Source organism: Typopeltis vanoorti, chromosome 1 (assembly GCF_054136105.1).
Source record: "Typopeltis vanoorti isolate ZY-2024b chromosome 1, IOZ_Tvanoo_1.0, whole genome shotgun sequence".
NCBI classification, from domain to species: Eukaryota; Metazoa; Arthropoda; class Arachnida; order Uropygi; family Thelyphonidae; genus Typopeltis; species Typopeltis vanoorti.
The window spans coordinates 191,086,446-191,105,250 of record NC_143549.1 but is presented as its reverse complement, the minus strand read 5'-3'; the positions used below and the strand labels follow the sequence as shown (position 1 = coordinate 191,105,250).

The window sequence follows — 18,805 nt, the reverse complement described above, 5'->3', positions numbered from 1 at the left end:
TCCACTGTCGTAAATTTTCTACACATGACTTACACACTTTATTTGGAGCCCATGAATATTGTCCTAATCTGCAAGTTTTACGTCAAAGTATGCAAAGTACACTTTCTTAACGAAATCAGTGATATTTATCCTTTGACTGGGAACAGTAAAGCAGCCACAAATGTAGCAGAAGGAATCTACACTATTGACACATTTTCGAGTATTAGACATGATGTATTTTCTTCACTGCCGACTAACATGCAATTAACAAGACAAAAAGAACCAGAGACTTTATTGAAACGTTATAAGCGCTCATCATACTTTCACGATCGATTAACAATTGACTGATTTCGATCAAGAGTGCTCACCGCTCTCGCTTGTTAGTAAACGAATAAATGCGTAAGAACCTGCAACAGCACATACTGGCGCTTTGAATGCGAGAGAGGCCGATAAATGACCTAAGACATTTAGGTGATGAAAAGTAGGCGATGACAACAGCCTAAAACAAATGAATGCTTTATGCATCATAGCGGACAAAGAAAGCATTCATTTGTTTCAGGCTGTTGTCATCGCCTACTTTTCATCACCTAAACGTATTAGGTCGTTTATCGGCCTCTCTCGCATTCAAAGCGCCAGTACGTGCTGTTGCAGGTTCTTATGCATTTGTTCATTTACTAACAAGCGAGAGCGGTGAGCGCTCCGATTCTGATCTACGCACCACTTTGAATAATAGGCTATATCTTCGGGAATTTTTCGAATTTCTTGATAAAAAGTTAGGAACGATTTTTAAAAGTACATACTTTCAGAAAATAATATTAAAAAATCGATTTTTTTTGATCCTCTAAATAGTACTGCCTCCTTAAAACTATCAAAAACTTACAAATTAGCAAAAAGAAAATGCCATAGAGGAAAAACCTGACATGATAGAGAAAAATGGGTTTGATATTTGAAATCAGTGCACCCAAATTAGTAAAATAACAAGTGTCAGATCATAATCATCAGAAAAAAATTTTTTTTTTGTTGGCCAGTGTTATCTATATGGATCACGTTATGAAGGAAAGTGGTATTAAACCTGATATCAAAATTGGAGATGTTGATGTCAGCTCTTTGCTTTATGTAGATGATGTTATACTTCTAAGCAAATCTGCTACAAGTCTGCAAGATTCCCTGTCTGAATTGAATAACTGTTTGTAATAGATATGGTATGAAGTTTAGCAATAACAAGACGAAGACAATAAAGATAGAGAGAAGCACTGAAAATATCAACTGCATTGTGAATAGGGAACACCTGTAAAACATTTCAGCTACTTGGACACAAATTTAATGAAGATGGTAAATTAAATATGGAAATAGACAACAGATTCAACAAAGCTGGTATTGGTAAGAAATCAATTGACTAAATTTATATGGGATAAGAGAGAAATTAGTCAAAACACTAAATTAACTGTATGCAAGACGGCACTCAAACCAATTTTAACTTATAAATAGGAGAGCTGGGTTAGAAATAAAACACTTGACCAAAGACTAGAGACTGATATGAGATATGAGAGTCCTGAGAAAGATTAGGAGCATGAACAGATGGCATCAATGGCAATATCATATTAAAAATGAGGATATTAGAAAAGAACGTGACATTGGTAGCATCCAGGAATGTGTTAGCAGAGCTAATCTCAGTGTGGTGGTATAGTCAGTTAAACAGAATGGGAGAGGAAAGATTAGTAAAACAAGTCTGAGTCTCTGCTGGGTTAGCAGGAAAAAGACCCAGAGGAAGACCAAGATATAGGTGGATTGATACAGTGAAAAAGTTCCTTAGAAGAGAGAAATATAAGATCTGATAAAGTTGGAGTCTTGGCAGGTAACGGATTAATTTGGAGGAAATTTGTAGTTAGAAAGTTAGTAATGATGTAAGTTTTTCATGCACTGTCATATCCTGTACACCCCCACTTGAGGGTACATGTCAGTAATTTGATGATGATGAGTTCTTTCACGATGATAGTTCTCCTTAATTTTATTTGATTTTAAATAAAGGACATAACCATTGGATATTAAAATAGCTTTTCTCTCTCTAAATTAATACAGACTATATAACTTTTATTAACACACACACACCCTATGATTTTGGTGGTATAGGGTATAGAAAAGGCTGTTACATCTAATGAGTTCTTTCCTGATGTTATAGTTTTACTTAATTTTATTTGCTTTTAAATAAAGGACATAGCCATTGGATATTGAAGTAGCTTGTTTTTATCCTAAATTAATACAGACTATACTGTACAAAAGTGCAGTAACAGATATAAAATGTAATACTAATAATAGATATTTTCAGAAAATAGTCAAATTTCTACAGCTGACTCTCACTGTAGCAAATGGCACTATAAAAAACTTGCTCATGTAACAAACTACTGATGATTCCTGACCAAAGCTTTACAGATGCAATGCTGTGCTAAAAGAAATTCACTATAGCAGTCGATTCACTATCACAAACCATTCCTATGGTCCCTACAAGTCTGCTACAGGGAGAGTCCACTGTACCAAAAAATGTTATAGAACAATAGTTTTTTTGCTGAAAAATCATATTATCTCCATTTTCAGTTACATTTATTTTTATTTTTCAGAAAGGATCTGAGAACCAAAGAAAATGTGTATTTATTTTAACAGTACCAGTTCATGGAGAATCTTTAAATATTATCAGGGATATTATTACATCCAGCAACTTTTATTATTGTATTGTTATTACTACAGTACATGCAAGTGTTCATTCATTTCTTAAATATGGTAGTGCTGATGCAGAGGACAAGCATATATTTTTTGGAATAGAAGAAAAGCTAATGGAATGGATGGGAAATATGGTAATATTTAAAGTATTTTTGGCTTTTGTTACATTCCTTTATGGAAAAATGCATGCTTTTTTTTTCTTTTTTTTTTAACCTATTAACCTCTATGCATCTGTGCCATGTACAGGTTGCATGTGAAGTAAAAGAAGAAATTTATTGACTTTTTTTTTTTTTTTTGAAGATGAGTTGTAGTAATTGGGTGAAACACTTCTTAGGGAAGGCTGTTTCACAAATCTAAGATGGAAACATGGAAACAAGGTAAAGAGAAGCTGATTCTGTGCTTCTGTAACTGGATTGTAAAGGAATGTTAGGCAGCTTTGCCTAATGTGTTAACAGACTCAATGGAAAGCAAAGGAATGATGAATGTCTGTTCACTGGAGCAGTATCCATGGAGGTACTTATAGAAAAGACATAGAGGAGACTGAGTAAGCTATTGAAGTGGCATGTTTATACTAGGAAAGATTCTAGGTAAACATCAGCACAAGGAGGGAGAACCCTAATCCTTTTGGGAATTTGTGTATTACTGTGGATAAGGGTAGGTGAGCTGAAATCTCTTTTGCAATAAAAAAAAGCAGAACTGCATTTTGATAGCATTAAAGGTAACCAAATTATCCTTTGGTATCATTAAAGGTAACCAAATTGAATGATGGTATGATGGAAAAAAGAAGGAAGGAAGGTAGCAGAAGAGAACCCTGAGTTACTTTTGTATTTTCAGAAAAGTTTGAAGAGAAGAAATCATCCACCATGATCAGAAAGAAAGCTGGCCACACACTTACCTTACAGTGAGTATAAGTTTGAAATTTAAAATTTACTGAGTAGGCCTTGATATCAAACATGATCAAATGCACTGGAAATGTCATTTTCTGTATTACATGAGACACACCAGAATTTTGGTGACTCTGTAAGTGGTGTTCATGACTTTCTCTGTTATTTTTTAATTGCTTGGATATGTGTTTGCTTCCACATGGAATAACATTGGAATAAGTGCCAGCTGAGTATAAAATGTTGCAGAGATGATATAGGAGAGGTAGTCTAGAGCAGGGGTCGGAAACGTTTTCAAACTCGCAGGCCACGTTAAACTTTTATTTTTAATAATCGGGCTGCACGTGTTTAATTAAGCGAAAATAATGAGTGAAAAAATACTTCATTTTTATTATATCAATCTTAAAAAACACACAAAACACGGTGTGTTTTGTGTGTTTTGACTTTGGCCAAGTTGCACAGCGATATCACGAAGTATAGATATAAAATTATTTTTAATTTATTATTCATATTATAAAATACATTATTTAAATAATTCAACATACGAGCCACATGCCATATAAGTATTGTCAACCTGTTATGGGCTGCCAAAAATGCAAGTTCGGGCCACCGGTTGCTGACCCCTGGTCTAGAGCATAGTATTTGAATACAGTTGGGGAAAGATTTATCAGAACCAGGAAACCTTTCTTTTTTTGCATCTAAGTTATTTAATATTGTGATTTTTTTTTGCCATAAGACCACAGGAGGCATATGATTCTCTGTTTCTGGTGTCATATTCTGTATTCTCTATTCTAGATGAAAGAGAGATGGAAACACAGCTGAGATGATATATCTGATGGCCTTTGATAGGGATCAGAAGACACAATGTCCATTTGCTCAGGAGAAGAGTTTCCTGCTATATTCTCTTACAAAGTCAGATTTAGATATGCTGTTAGTTGGTTTGCATTTTGCAGCTTCAGCATAGGCTTGAGTATGTGCATAAAGCTGAGATTTCCATTATATTTTATATCTGATGTAAATGAATTTCTGTGATGAGAGTCTCTTGATTTCTAATGGTATAATCGAATAAGGTTTATATTATTTTCCTTTAGTTACTTACTGTCCTTTTTACAGATCTAAATCTTTCAATGGAATTTTCATATTTTACAAAATACCAAACAAGAAAAGTTATGTGATATCTATAAACTTTGGACTTGGAATTTTATTTGAGCAGAATATGTTTTACATTACATTTCACTTCAGCATTGAGTGTTTATGTAGTGGTCAGTCAGGGTAGTGAATTTCATTGTCAAATTGCTATTGGATTGGAACAATGAAGAAAAATAAGTACTTTTTGTTTTTCAAATCTGATTAATAATATAAAGTTAATTTGTTTTTTTTTATGAGTAATGGCTGTCGAGACATCTTTGGTAGGTGAGTTCAGTAAGTAAGGTTTTGTTTGGAAGTGAGTGTGAAATGTATTCATTACAAAAAAAGTGAAAGATTCGTGAAAGGAAAGCAGGATTTAGGAGCACATTTGTAGGAAATGTTTTGAGAGTGAGTGCCAGTTGTATAGGAAGAGTAAAACATGTGATGGCAGACTTTTTTATTTATTTATTTATTGACAAAAGTTTGGAAAATATAAATGTTGGAAGGATTGCTGATGAAATTGCAGTAGTAGAAGATCAGCAGTACAAAGAGCACTTCATGTAAGAAATAGTGCACTTATATGGAGTCTATAGGATGCAGCTTGAGATCAATCAGTTGCAGGAATGTTAGATGATTGGTAGAGTGAGAAGAGAAAGAAACTGGTGTGGTTTTTAAGAAAATGTGACAAAATGAAAGAGAGTAAGAAGATTTTTTATTTATTTATTTATTTTATTTTATTTTTTTATGATGAGAGAAGTACTTAACAAGAGTGTGACTAAATATTACTTCCCTGGTCAAAAATTAATATTTGTGAAAGCCAGAATGCAAAAAATTATGAAAAAGCATTTGATAAAGTAAAAAGACATACATATATTGGCTGATATATTACAACAAATAAATATACCTAATATTTTATTACAGGCAATACTAATATATATACAAGGATAATGAAATAAAAATAAATGAAAAAATAGTTGAAAACAATTTACAAACCAAGGTGTAGTCCTGATTTTGGCGCCCTCTATCTGAAAAAAAAAAAAAAAACGCTATCATATATTACTAGAGTCCTAGAAAAGTGCTAGTTTTTTCTTAATATGACTGTCTCCCAGATCTTCGGCAAGTTAATACAGCCATATTTGTTGAGATTTGGAGTGTGTTTTAGGGCTTCTGTCGCCTCTAAGAACAATCTCTCTGATTTATATGGGTTTCTATGTAGTACTTTTGTGTTTTTCCAGTTGATCCTGTGTGCAGGGGTATCCAGAGCATGGTCTGCTAGGCCCGACTTCCCATAATGATATTTCCGGATGTATCGTTTATGTTCGCTGATGCGGATGTTCACAGTTCTTCCTGTTTGACCGTAGTAGGCTTGATTGCATGAGCAGGGTACTTGGTAGACTCCTGGATGTGATAAAGGAGGAATGCTGTCCTTGGGTGAGCGGATGAGGGTGGCTAATTTGCTACATGGTCTGAATGTAGTGTGTAGTTTATGTTTATTGGAGACAGTCATATTAAGAAAAAACTAGCACTTTTCTAGGACTCTAGTAATATATGATAGCGTTTTTTTTTTTTTTTTTTTTTTTTTTTTTCAGATAGAGGGCGCCAAAATCAGGACTCTAGTCTTTGTGTTGCTGCTACAGTTTTGTTGAAGTACACCATGTTGTTTTAGTCTCGCGTATTGTGACAAACAGTGTTTTTGTGCTCTGAAGATGCTGGTTATAATACCAGCGAAATATCAGCATCTAGTTAATAAATTAATTATTTACTTAGTTTCTGTGTTCTATTATACCATTAAAATAATAAACAACATGTTCGACGAACACATAAGCCTGTCCACACGTTTAAACCAAGGTGTAAGACAGAGATATCCTCAATCTCAAATGCTTTTTAATATTTATATTAATCAAATACTAATACAGTTGAACATTATAAATAACTCAGTATAAAAATTTCCTGGAATAATGAAATAAATACATTACTATTTGCAGATGATCAGGTAATAATGTCAGATAAAGAAGACAGACTAACAAAGAGCACTATATAATTTAAATATTATAGTAGAACAGTTTGGAATGAAAATATCTATTGATAACACTAAAGCAATGACATTTATGGACAAACTCCAGTTAGTAGTGAAATAGTTATCTTGGATGTGAAGGACAAAAAGACACCAAATTAAAAACTTCAAAATTTTTACAAGTTATAAGCTTGATAAACTGAACTCATAATCCTAATCTTGTATAAAAAGAAACATACTGAAAAATATACACTACTTTAGCAGTACTTGCATTATTTTATGGCAGCAAAATTTGGGCAACCAATAAACAAGCTAAACAGAATAAAAACAAGTGAAATGAGATTCATTAGGAGAACTTCAAAATACACATTATCAGTCCAAAAAAAGGAATGAAGATATTTTAAAAGAACAAAAAAGAAAATCAGTAGAAGGAAAACTAAACAAAATATAAAGAAAATAGGATAGAGCACGTAAATTGAATGGCCAATACCAGATATTCTAAATAATATAAAATAAAAAAAATTAAATTTTTTTAAAAAAATTATATAAAAATTAATAAAATATAAACCATTTGGGAAGAGAAGGCCAAGTAGACCTCAAAAGAGGCTATTGAATTAAAAATGAGACCAGAACAGATCATAAGGTCTATATCCATATTTAGCATGATGATGATGTTAAAATATTTTATGTTGTAATGATTCCACTCTACTGCATGATTTTTTCTTGATTTCATCTTATTCTTGTGTAAATAACTTCAGAGCATAATAGTAAAATCCTCTGAAGTGGAATATTATTGCAGATGATATCAATGTGGAAATGGGAAATCAATCAATGGCAGATTTTATCAGAAGGGGAACTGAAAGTTGTTCTTTTGTAATTATAAATTAGAATAATCCTGGATTGACTTTTGTTCTTTCGGTATATGGAAAGTGTCTGATAAATTTTTCTGACCTGTGAATATCCAAGATAGGCAAGAAGAAATCCTTTAAATCATTAAAATTCATAGTAAATTATCTTAACTAATAAACTCAGTCTTACAAAGAAATTTTGAAGTATTTTGGGAAAAGATTGATAGCAATTGTTTTACTCAAATATTCCCAACACCACCCCTAGTACAAAAAAAAAAATGTACTATAGGTTTAACATAAAAATATGCAGAAAACTTTCCACAACTCTCTCTCATGAAGCATATTTTGTAATAAGACACCTTTTTTATTCCCATAAAAATATGACTATATTTTTCTTATGACTATATACTGTGACTTATTCTATGACTTCAGAATAAGTCATAGTCATATGTCAGAATACTGATTTAACCTTGGTATCTCACTGACTCTTGGTGATGACATCACAATAAAACTCAAAAATGGTCTAATGACCCTTTGCATTATGGGATACTAAGTCAACAGCTTCTATAATTAAGTAGACTAGTTGTGAAGTTGTTGACTTCACAACATAAGGTAAATATTTTTTACCTTATTACTCTGACTATTGGAATATGCCAGTCATTACAAATGCTTTGTTAATTATCGCTGATTTTGTCATAATGGAATGTGACCAATAAGAGAAAAGAATACTCACCATCACATCATGAAAGTGCTCAGGAATACTTTGAAGTTGTGGACAGTTTCTTCATTTGATTATAATGTATATTATACTTGACAAGAAACTATATTCTCGTCTTAATCCTATATCCATCACTCTCATGTTTGGATATAGGATTAAGATGACAGTATAATTTCTTGTCAAGTATAATATACATTATAATCAAATAAAGAGGCTGTCCACAACTTCCAAGTATTCCTGAGCACTTTCTAAAACATGAAATGATGCACGAGTATTCTTTTCTCTTATTGGTCACATTCCATTATGACAAAATCAGTGATAATTAACAAAGCATTTGTAATGACTGGCATATTCCAATAGTCAGAGTAATAAGGTAAAAAATACCAAAACTTATTTACAACATAAAACATGCCATAGAATTAGTATTATATAAATAAAATTAATAATTAAACTGAAAACTCCTTTTCTGAGATTTCCTTACTTTCCTTACTCAACTAATCATCCTCACTCATCATGGATGAACATACAAATGGTGCTTTTTTTTCGGGCCCTGTAAATAACTGTAACATCACTGATTTGAAAAAGAACTTGAAAGAAATTTTTTATATTTGCTGTTTCTGAACAATTATTGCACATATTTCTGTACTATATTGAAATTATTGAAGTAGCACCCAATCTAGTTTGTTTAAATTTTAGTAAAACTTTACATGATTATATTCATTTATTTCAAAATATAAAGTAGGCTTTAGTAATTTTTGAAATGCTGAATGTGGGGAGTATCATTATAATAGTTATATAATGCAAATTAAAAAAGTTGTCATGTTTGATCAGCACACTACTTTTTACATGTTTGTAATTGTATTGCAGAATTACACAGCAGAAGTATTTTCCATTCCAATTTTTGCATCAAGCATATGCCCAAGCCTTTTTGTTATGCCTGCCTTTGAAAATGTGTTTCCTTTAATGAGCACTTCGGGAATGCATTTCAGTTCATGGAGTAAGGTAATGTTTTACATAGTATGTTATTGTGTGTATGTATGTATGTATCCTTAAATATAGGTGACACTTCAGAATATGTTTTGAATTATGCTCTGTCATTTAATCATTTTAAACTAATTTCTTTCATACCTCCCACCAAATGAAAATATAGGCCTTAAGGGAATGAAGATCTCCGAACAGAACCACAAGTACTCTGAACATTCTAAAAGAAAAAAAAGTTCTCTATTTATACATTGGCTGCGAGCAGGTGCCCGCACACAACTCATCAGAATCCTACTATACCTGGCACATTTAGCAAAGATGGCAGCAACAAACCCAGCAACATCAGAGCACTTAATCTCTTGTTTCTGCAGACAGATCATCAATCAGTAATCAAACAGGTATCATATATGAAGTGACATAGCTGCAACTTGGATATTAAGGAAAGGAAACGAACAAACAAAAAAATAGCCTTATGCATGATTTCTGTTGTAGTAGATACATACTACAACCTCTGTTGGAGGTTAGCCACTTTTCTGTCCTCTGTAGCTTCCCTCCATTAAACTATTCTTAAATCTCAGAAGTGCATTGACAGTTTTGAACAGTGCCTCATATTTTTTTAAGGAGACATTCTTTACCAGAATTGTTTAGATAGAAAGCAAGCTCATAGCAATCCACACCAGTGTCTAGACAAGAGGTTCCCAAACTTTCTTGGTTGACAGTACCATTATTGTCTCTAATTTTTTCATGGCATCCCTAGGCCAAAAGAAATACCTAATAGTCTGTTTAATTAAGTAGTTAGTTCCAAACTATTTACTATGTATTTGTATTCTAAAAACTTAGTAGCCAATTGAAAAAATGATACACATAAAATGTATTATTATTTTTTTCTGTGGCACCACTGCACAGTTTAAAAACCTCTGGTATAGACAATGAATTGCCCACTCACAAAAAAACCAGTGGACTCTCTCACCTTATTATGTCAGCTTGTAATATAATAAAATAATACTCTCATACTCAGTCTTCCAGAAACAGACATGATTCTAAAGGATGATATTAGAAAGCTTGCTGAAACATCTTTGATCCAACAAAAAACTTAGATGCTGCTGCTTCAGACCTATGAACACATGGAAAGATGAAACAGACTTCTTTAAAAATTACTTGTGATATGTTGATGAGCAGATCTAGTTTCATAATGGCTATGATTATTAAAGTTCAACATGGTTCACAATCAGTAACATACCTGTTCAGGTTTTATCTTCATCCAGTGAAAACAAGGTCATTAAGTCACCAATAGGAAGAAAAAAATTATGGTGATGACTCATGCACCATAGAATATTATTATTAATAGAGACCTACAGGGAGTCAGGACTGATCAAAGGAGATCACTTACTGCACTCACCAGCTATTATACTTATTCTTAAATTAATTTACATTGCTTGCACACACACACAACATCCAATAGCAATCCATTCCATTCACATGCAACTCTATAAGAGAAAAATCTAGCCCTCACCCCTTCTTTATTATTATTATTACCCCTAAGACCTCATGGAGTCAAAGACTCATTTGGGAGGTCCTTTTATCACACACACAGCTCATCATACCATTTCTTAAACACACTCAAAATCCTTGCAGATACCACACTCCCAGATAAGGCATTCCAATCATTTACAACTCTGCACGAAAAAAACCTGCCTCTCACTCCCCTACTCACACCTTCTTTATACAGTTTCCAGGGATGACCTCTGATTCTTCCCTGATCTCCCACTATTTTCTGTAGAACTTCTCCAGCATTGATCCTATAACAACCTCTTACCAACTTGTAGGTCTCTATCATATCTTCCCCCCTCTTCCTCCTATCCCAGACTTTGCAAACTACATCTTCTCAATCTTTCCTCATACTCGACATTCCAGAGGTCAGAAACTACCTTAGTCAGTCGCCTTTGAACTCTTTCCAACATCTCTTCATCCTTCTGAAAACCAGGTGACCAAATCTGGCACAATAGTCCATGTGTGGCCTAATCAGAGCCTTATACAACGGAACAAGATTCTCCCTACTTCTACACTTAGCTTGCAAGGATGCCCTCTTGTCCCTTCCCCACTCTCCATAAAATTAAAAATTCCATCAACTGAAATCCTGTATGACCTGTTCAGAAGTTTATAAGTCTCAATCATAAACTTCTGTCTGCAGTCTACTAATTCTCAATCTGTTTTCATAATCAGTATTTCACAATCTTGATATAATTTTTAACACTCTCCTTTACACTCTCTCCACCATATCAGAATCACAATGTTAACCAGGAGACCAGACCTGTGCAAAATAGTGCAGGTGAGGTCTTATCAAGGCCTTGTAAAGAGGCAAAATGATATCCTTATCTTTACATGCGAAAATTTGTTTCAGTATTGCAATTATCTTTTGAGGTTGTATTTGCAATCTTTGCTACATGGCCCCAAACTTCAACTTGCTATCTACTAACACTCTAAGATCACTAGGTCTGATCCATTTCTTCTAGCATAATTCCACCAACATAATACACCATTGGGGGGGGGGGGATCTATTAATGATATCAGATGATTAGCCAAATAGTGAATACATCAAAGATGACAAACCAGTTTAGTAAGTTGCATTTGAAGCTTGCAAGATTACAGGCCAGAATGACTTTTCTCAAATGCTGCTGTGATTAATCTTTTCCAAATTTTGCTATAATTAAAGAAACCATCAAATTTCTGGATGCACACAGGATTTATTTACAGGAAAGTAAACAGGTGACACAACACAACTAAACCTGACACTGCCAAAATTAACATCATTAACTCTAGTTTTTCTAATCTCATCATTAATTCAGCATCTCTAAGGAATATGGCAAAAAAGCTTTCCACAACACCAGACAATTTCTTATATAAAAATTTAATAGCCTTAGAAGCAGGCACCATCAATTTTTTCACTCCTCAGCCTACCAACAAATGGCTAGTCAACCTATCACGTTTCAGACTCATCCAAAGTGAATTTAATGTTTCAGCTAAATTCATAATTTTTCCATCACTCCTAAAAACATCCCATATTTTTATATATTTTAAAGTTCCCTCCTTTAAATATCCTAGATCTGAAATAAAAGTCATACATTTTCTAAAGAACAGCTGTAATATATGACTTCTAAGGTGGAAATGCTAAGGGAAATTGCACTGTTATCCTAGATTCATTGGAATATAATCGTAGGATCACCATTCTTCTCCAAGATCATCCTACTTACAAACCTATCACTAGAAATCCTTCTAAGTCACAAGTAAACAAGTTAAATCAGTTGCTGGATGGCACAAATTCATTGGATGATGACACCATCAGAAAGTTAGATTTTCCATGCCAGAACTAGAATATATGGTTTGCCTGATAAAGAGGGAAGTTAATGGCATTCTTGGCTTTTTAGTTTATAAGAAGCCTATGTTCACCAGAAGATATATTCTTGAACTCCATGTCCCAACTTTCACAAAAACTCAGCACACCCAAGACTATTGCCCACAGAGCACGTCATCTGCTCCTCTGAGGACACACTCGCACAAGAATAACAATCTATAAAGAACATGATTCTTAACAGATGTTTTCCATCTAAATTAGAGGGCATTTTTGACAGTTATTTTCTTACTAATAGCCCATCATTGGATACCAAGAGGATCTCCATTCCTTACACAAGAGGCAACTCTGAACACATCTCAAAAGTCCTGAAAATATTCAAATTCCAGACAAACTTTAGGCCAATAAACAAGAAAGGATTAGAAAAAGTTTCTCTAGTTGGCGACTAGATTCGAATTGAGAATGACTTTCTTTGGGCTGCACCCTAGTGCTATGGGTGCAAACATCACTTTCACAGGGCTACAGACTTATATGTTATGTTTATATGTTGTACAAGGGAGGGAGGGACTGAAAAGTTCTGATAAACACCTAGAACAAAATGATATTAAAGCAACTGATATAACCACAAGAAAGAACATATCTTAAAATCTTTTAACCCAATGTTTCATCAAATTGTAATAGTTTGTTCTTTTTCTTGTAGGATATATAAGAAAAGTTGCTTTATATCATTTTTGTTCTAGGTGTTTATCAGAACTTTTCAGTCCCCCCCCCCTCATATGTTATTTAGGCAGAGTTTAATATTTCTGATTCTGGCAACAAATTTATTTTTGGTGCCCACCTGTGAAAGGATGATTTTTGAACCTATACCATAGGTAAATTAAAGTTTTTTAATATCAGGTTTATCATTTTGATGTTGGAAATTGTTCATGAATCTTAATTATGTTAGCTTTTGTAATATAATGATATTTTGAAATGTCATTTTGAAGATAATGCTAGATATAACTGTTGGATAACTAAAACCAAATTTTTATGATTTGGCTTTTCATATAGAATATAAATATTCTGTTTTTCTCAGTTGTTTTTAAAATAGATATTTAATGAAGTTGCGGAATTTAGTTGACTTCATTTGCATATCCTATTTATATCTGTAATACAGTCATCCCTCAACTTACGTTCGTTCGTGTTACATCCACTTGAAGATACATCCGTGATCCCATAAGGGAATAAATAGCATTTTCGACCATACTTTCGAACAAATCGTAAGTGAGCATAAATTAAAAAGGTTTCTATTTAACGACAATGCATTGTGCAGTGGCAACAGCACATGTAGCGGCAACCTCCCTCGGCAGTAGGCAATCAGCACATGTCTTCAACAGTTACTCTGTTGATTTTGGTTTGAGTTATTTGTGTATTTATTGTTAAATGTTTAGCGGTATTTTGTGCAACATGGCTCCTACACATCCAAACAAAACAACTAGTGAAGAATCACAGGAAAAGAGGAGAGCAATTGATCTCGAATTGCAATTACAATTTATAAAGCAACGTGGAGCTAGTAAGCCCGTCAATGTGATCACATGACTTTGGATGGTCTCATTCTGCATTGACAACCATTTTGAAAAATAAGGATAAAATCGTAGAGGCTGTGAAAGGATCTGCTTCCATTAAATTGATGATAGTGACGAAACAACAACAACAAGATCCTATCGATGATATGGAAAAGCTACTTGCATCCTGAATAGAGGACCTGAACCAAAAGTGCATGCCCCTTAGCACCATGGCCATAACTGCTAAGATAGTCTCTTCAACATGTTGAAGGAGAAAGCAGGACCCAATTGAGACTATGAATTCAACCCTCCTTCCAGTTTGGTTCATGAGATTCAAGCAGTGTTTTGCACTGCATAATGTGAAAATGTATGGTGAATCTGCAAGTGCCAAGGAGTTTGTGGGGAAATTGGATAAAATTATTATGGAGGAAAATTATTTGCCAGAACAAATATTTATTATAGATGAGAGCACATCCATATGGACATTCATCTGAAGGAGATTTTAGCCTTTCTCCAAAAAATCTTGTTGTTTTAGAAAAAATGCCCAAGCAGACATTCATCCATAAAAAGCTAAAATCCATGCCTGATTTCAAAGCTCTTAAAGACTGCATTACGATTCTGTTAGGAGGTAATGTGCCTGGATATAAACTGAAACCATTTGTGATATGACATAGTGAGAATCCACGAGCCTTCAAAAACATCAGGAAGCATACTCCTCCAGTTCATTATCAGAGCAATAAGAAGAAAAATTGTTAGTGGATGCCTTAATCAACTGTTATATGAGTGAAATGGAAAGCTGTTGTGTAAAAGAAAATGTGAAATTTAAAATTTTATTAATTCTAGATAATGGCTCGAGGTCATACACCTTACATTGGTGATCTTCATCCCAAAATCAAGGTCATGTTTCTCCCTCCAAACACTACTTCATTGATCCAACTGATGGATCAAGGAGCTCTTGCAGTGTTGAAGGCTTATTATCTAAGGAGAACTTTTTCATAAGTAAGCCATTTCTGCCACTGAAGGAAATTAATACTCTCATGCAATTCTGGAAAGCATTTAATATTTATCATGCTATTTAAAATATTGCTGTGACTGTACACTGAGAGATCACTGACCTCTCACTGACCGGTCAAAGTGACCTCTCAGTGTATATGTGGCATGTGGAAAAAGACATTAGGTTTGTGCACTATTTTGGAAGTTTTGAGAAAATTGAAGACCTTTGTAAATTGAGTGAAGAAATAGTGGGCCTAGCAAACAATTGGAATCTCGAAGTGAATGATGACAACATGGTTCAACTCATAGAAAATGCCCCTGAAGAGTTGACCAATGAAGAATTGGTCATTTGCAAAAGAGGAAGAACGAGAAAAGGAAGAGTGAAAAGAGAAACAAGAAGACATAGTTAAACAATTCACAGTGAAGGGTCTTGCAGAAAAGTTCTCTGCAGTTAGCGATGCTCTCAAAATGGCTAAAGAAATGAACCCCAATGTTGAACGATACTTATTAGTAGAAAGAGTGCATGATGAGTTTATTTGCTAAAAATAAATTTATGGTGAAAAGAGAAATAAGCAAAGCACATTGGGCATTTTCATCAAAAAAACAAAGGTTACACCAGAAGAGCCACAGCCTGGTCCTTCCTTTAGGGAACGTAATGAAGATGTGAATTTGGGTGATTATTCTCCTGTTTTATAGTGGCAGTAATGCACAGTACAATTGTATAAATTAAAATAACAGTATACTTAAGTCCCTAACCCCTATAACTTTGTTGATTTAACCCAGTGGTTCTCAAAGGGTGCACTGGTGCACCCTGTGGTATTCCAGAGAAATATGTGTCCAGATATAAAAATAAATATAGTTACTCTATTATACCTTTTCATTACGGATATACTGCTGTTTTTGTCAACACATCATTATTATGTTAATTAACAGCAGTTTTCCTTGCAAAAAGAACAAGAATATGGTTTATTCTTGTTGTGTATATTACTTATTTTAAAAGTGTTGGAAGTGGATGTTATGTGCATATTACTTATTTTCAGATAAATACACCCAAATAAAATGGATAAATTTCTCAAAAAGAAGAGTGATATTGAAGAATCTGATTCTGGAAGTGAGCAAAAGTTAAGTGCAAGTAAGAAAGCAAAATTGCGGCCTACTCGCAAATATTACGAAAGTTATTTAAGCTTTGGTTTCACTTGGACCGGAAGTGAAGATCATCCTTTGCTGCTATGTTTAGTATGTGGATGTAAAATGGCAAATGAATCATTGCTTCCTAGTAAATTGAGTAAACATTTTAAAACTATACACTCTAATTTACAAGATAAATCTGTAAGTTTTTTCAAGAGATTGTCTGAATAGCAAACAAAAGCAGCAAATTCTTTTAAAAGTATAATGACTGTTTCTGATAAAGCTCAAATCGCTTCTTATCAAGTCTCAGAACTGATAGCAAAAAATATGAAAGATCATACTTTAGGTGAGTCACTTATTTTGCCTGCATGGGAAAAAAATGGTCATGACAACGCTAGGAAATGAAGCAGCAATGAAAATAAGCAAGATTCCTCTGTCCAACGATATTCACAGGTGTATTATAGAAATGTCTTCTGATATCGAGAAAAATGTATGCAGTAATAAACTTCAGTATTCAAATTTTGCATTGCAAGTTGATGAGTCAACAGACATTACCAACAAGGCACAACTCTTAGCATTCGTCCGTTTTATTAATGAAGATCAAACAGTAAATCAGTTTCTTTTTTGCAAAGAATTAAGCGTGTCTACAAAAGGTGAGGATGTTTTTAACATTTTGAATAGCTATCTTGATAAATGGCAGTTAACATGAAAGTCATGTGTAGGCATTTGTACAGATGGAGCCCCTTCCATGGTAGGCTATGTTAAGGGCCTTACATCTTTTGTAAAAAAACAAAATGAGAATGTTATCATAACTCACTGCTTTCTTCATAGGGAGGCCTAGATGGCAAAAACAGTGGGAGAAAAATTAAGAGAAGTTTTAGATCTAGTTGTTCAGATGGTAAACTTTATTAAAACAAGACCTGCCAAATCATGCTTATTTGAAAAGCTTTGTATCGATATGGATTCACAACACAGACGGCTGCTTTTATACACTGAGGTGAAAAGTACTTACCCGTGTACATGAGCTACGACAAGAACTTCTTGCGTTTTTTGAAGAGATGAAACAATTACATTTTTGTAACCTCCTTCGGTGCGAATTTTGGATTGCCATGTTACAGTATTTGGCTGATATATTTCAGCAGCTCAATATTTTGTATACTAGTATGCAAGGGAAAGAAGAAAATATTCTCACATCCACTGACAAAATGAAAGCGTTTCAAAGAAAACTACAGATTTCGAAAAGAAAAGCTGTTGAAGGTAATTTGGAAATGTTTCCATTGGTAAGTAACACTTGCATAAATGAAACACTTCCAATAATAGTTGAACATTTAACAAGTCTAGAAGAAAAATTGAGTTCTTATTTTCCATCACTTAACACTGAACAATACGATTGGATTAGAAACCCATTTATGGAAACCTCAAGTGATTTTCGTTTAACATTAACAGAAGAAGAAGAACTGGCAGCTATATCCACTGATCGTGGATTGATGATTAAACATAAGGAATTGTCTCTTGAAGCCTTTTGGATTTCTATAAAAGAAGAATATATGTCTATCTAAAAAAGCTTTGAACATTTTACTACAATTTTCAACATCATATTTATGTGAATTAGGATTTTCTACCTTCACCACAATTAAGTGTAAAAAGAGAGGAACTCTTCAATGTATTGACAAGGAAATGAGAGTTTTCCTTTCAAATATATGCCCACACATTGAAGCAATTGCTAGAACACATCAGGCTCATGTTTCTCATAAACACAAGAATGAATAAACTTAAGGTATGTTTCATTTTATTATTTTTATCGCATTATTTTTTCTGTAATATTTGACTTAATTATTATAACATATTTCTCAGAAATTTGTATATAGTGCGCCTACAATTATTTGAAGGCTTTTAAATGTGCCCCGACTTCAAAAAGTTTGAGAACCACTGATTTAACCTATCGGCTTACATCCTGCAAGATGGAACAGAACCCTGACATAAGTCGAGGGATGACTGTATATGCGTATTTTTGTAATAGCTGCAGTAATAATTTCTGTATGATTAAATTAACTAAAGGCTGAATGGAGACATGGAGCACATTCATCTGAAGGAGATTTAAGCCTTTTTCCACAAAATCTTGATGTTCAAGCAAAGGTAAATAAGAAACTTTTTTTTTTGTTAAATAATACTAATATGGATTCTGTTTGTTTTGATTTAATCATGTTTTGCTTTTGGAAAATATGTTATCATATGTAGAAACTGTATATAACTCACAGCCTGCTGTGAGTTATTTAATAAGATATTTTACTTAAATTTAGCATAATTTAAAGTTGTAATATTTTATCAAACTGCTAAAAATATTTTAAAATTGTTCAAATCACTGTATGCAATTTTTTAGGTTCTCTTGTCCAAACATAAAAGAAAAAAAAAGTCTTATGCTGTTCACAGCATGAGATGTTTGTGTGCTCCTTTTCTTTAGATCATTACAGACTAAACAGAATGTTGCATCAACGTTTTTACAGAATATAATTTATATACTGCTAGC

At 33.5% G+C, this 18,805-nt stretch overlaps 1 protein-coding gene across 5 annotated transcripts in view; it reads left to right on the top strand.

Moving 5' to 3' along the window:
• The window catches only part of LOC150110721 (sec1 family domain-containing protein 2), a 397,942-nt gene that overhangs the window by 27,671 nt on the left and 351,466 nt on the right, over positions 1 to 18,805 (top strand). For all 5 annotated transcript variants that reach the window (XR_016549025.1, XM_090400427.1, XM_090400445.1 and 2 more), the window contains exons 3-5: positions 2,595 to 2,828; positions 9,151 to 9,285; positions 18,337 to 18,414. Coding sequence is in view for 4 of the 5 variants with exons in the window: in XM_090400427.1 (XP_090256553.1) it covers positions 2,595 to 2,828; positions 9,151 to 9,285; positions 18,337 to 18,414 (447 nt within the window). In the remaining variant the exon portion in view is untranslated. The remainder of the gene's footprint in view (positions 1 to 2,594; positions 2,829 to 9,150; positions 9,286 to 18,336; positions 18,415 to 18,805) is intronic.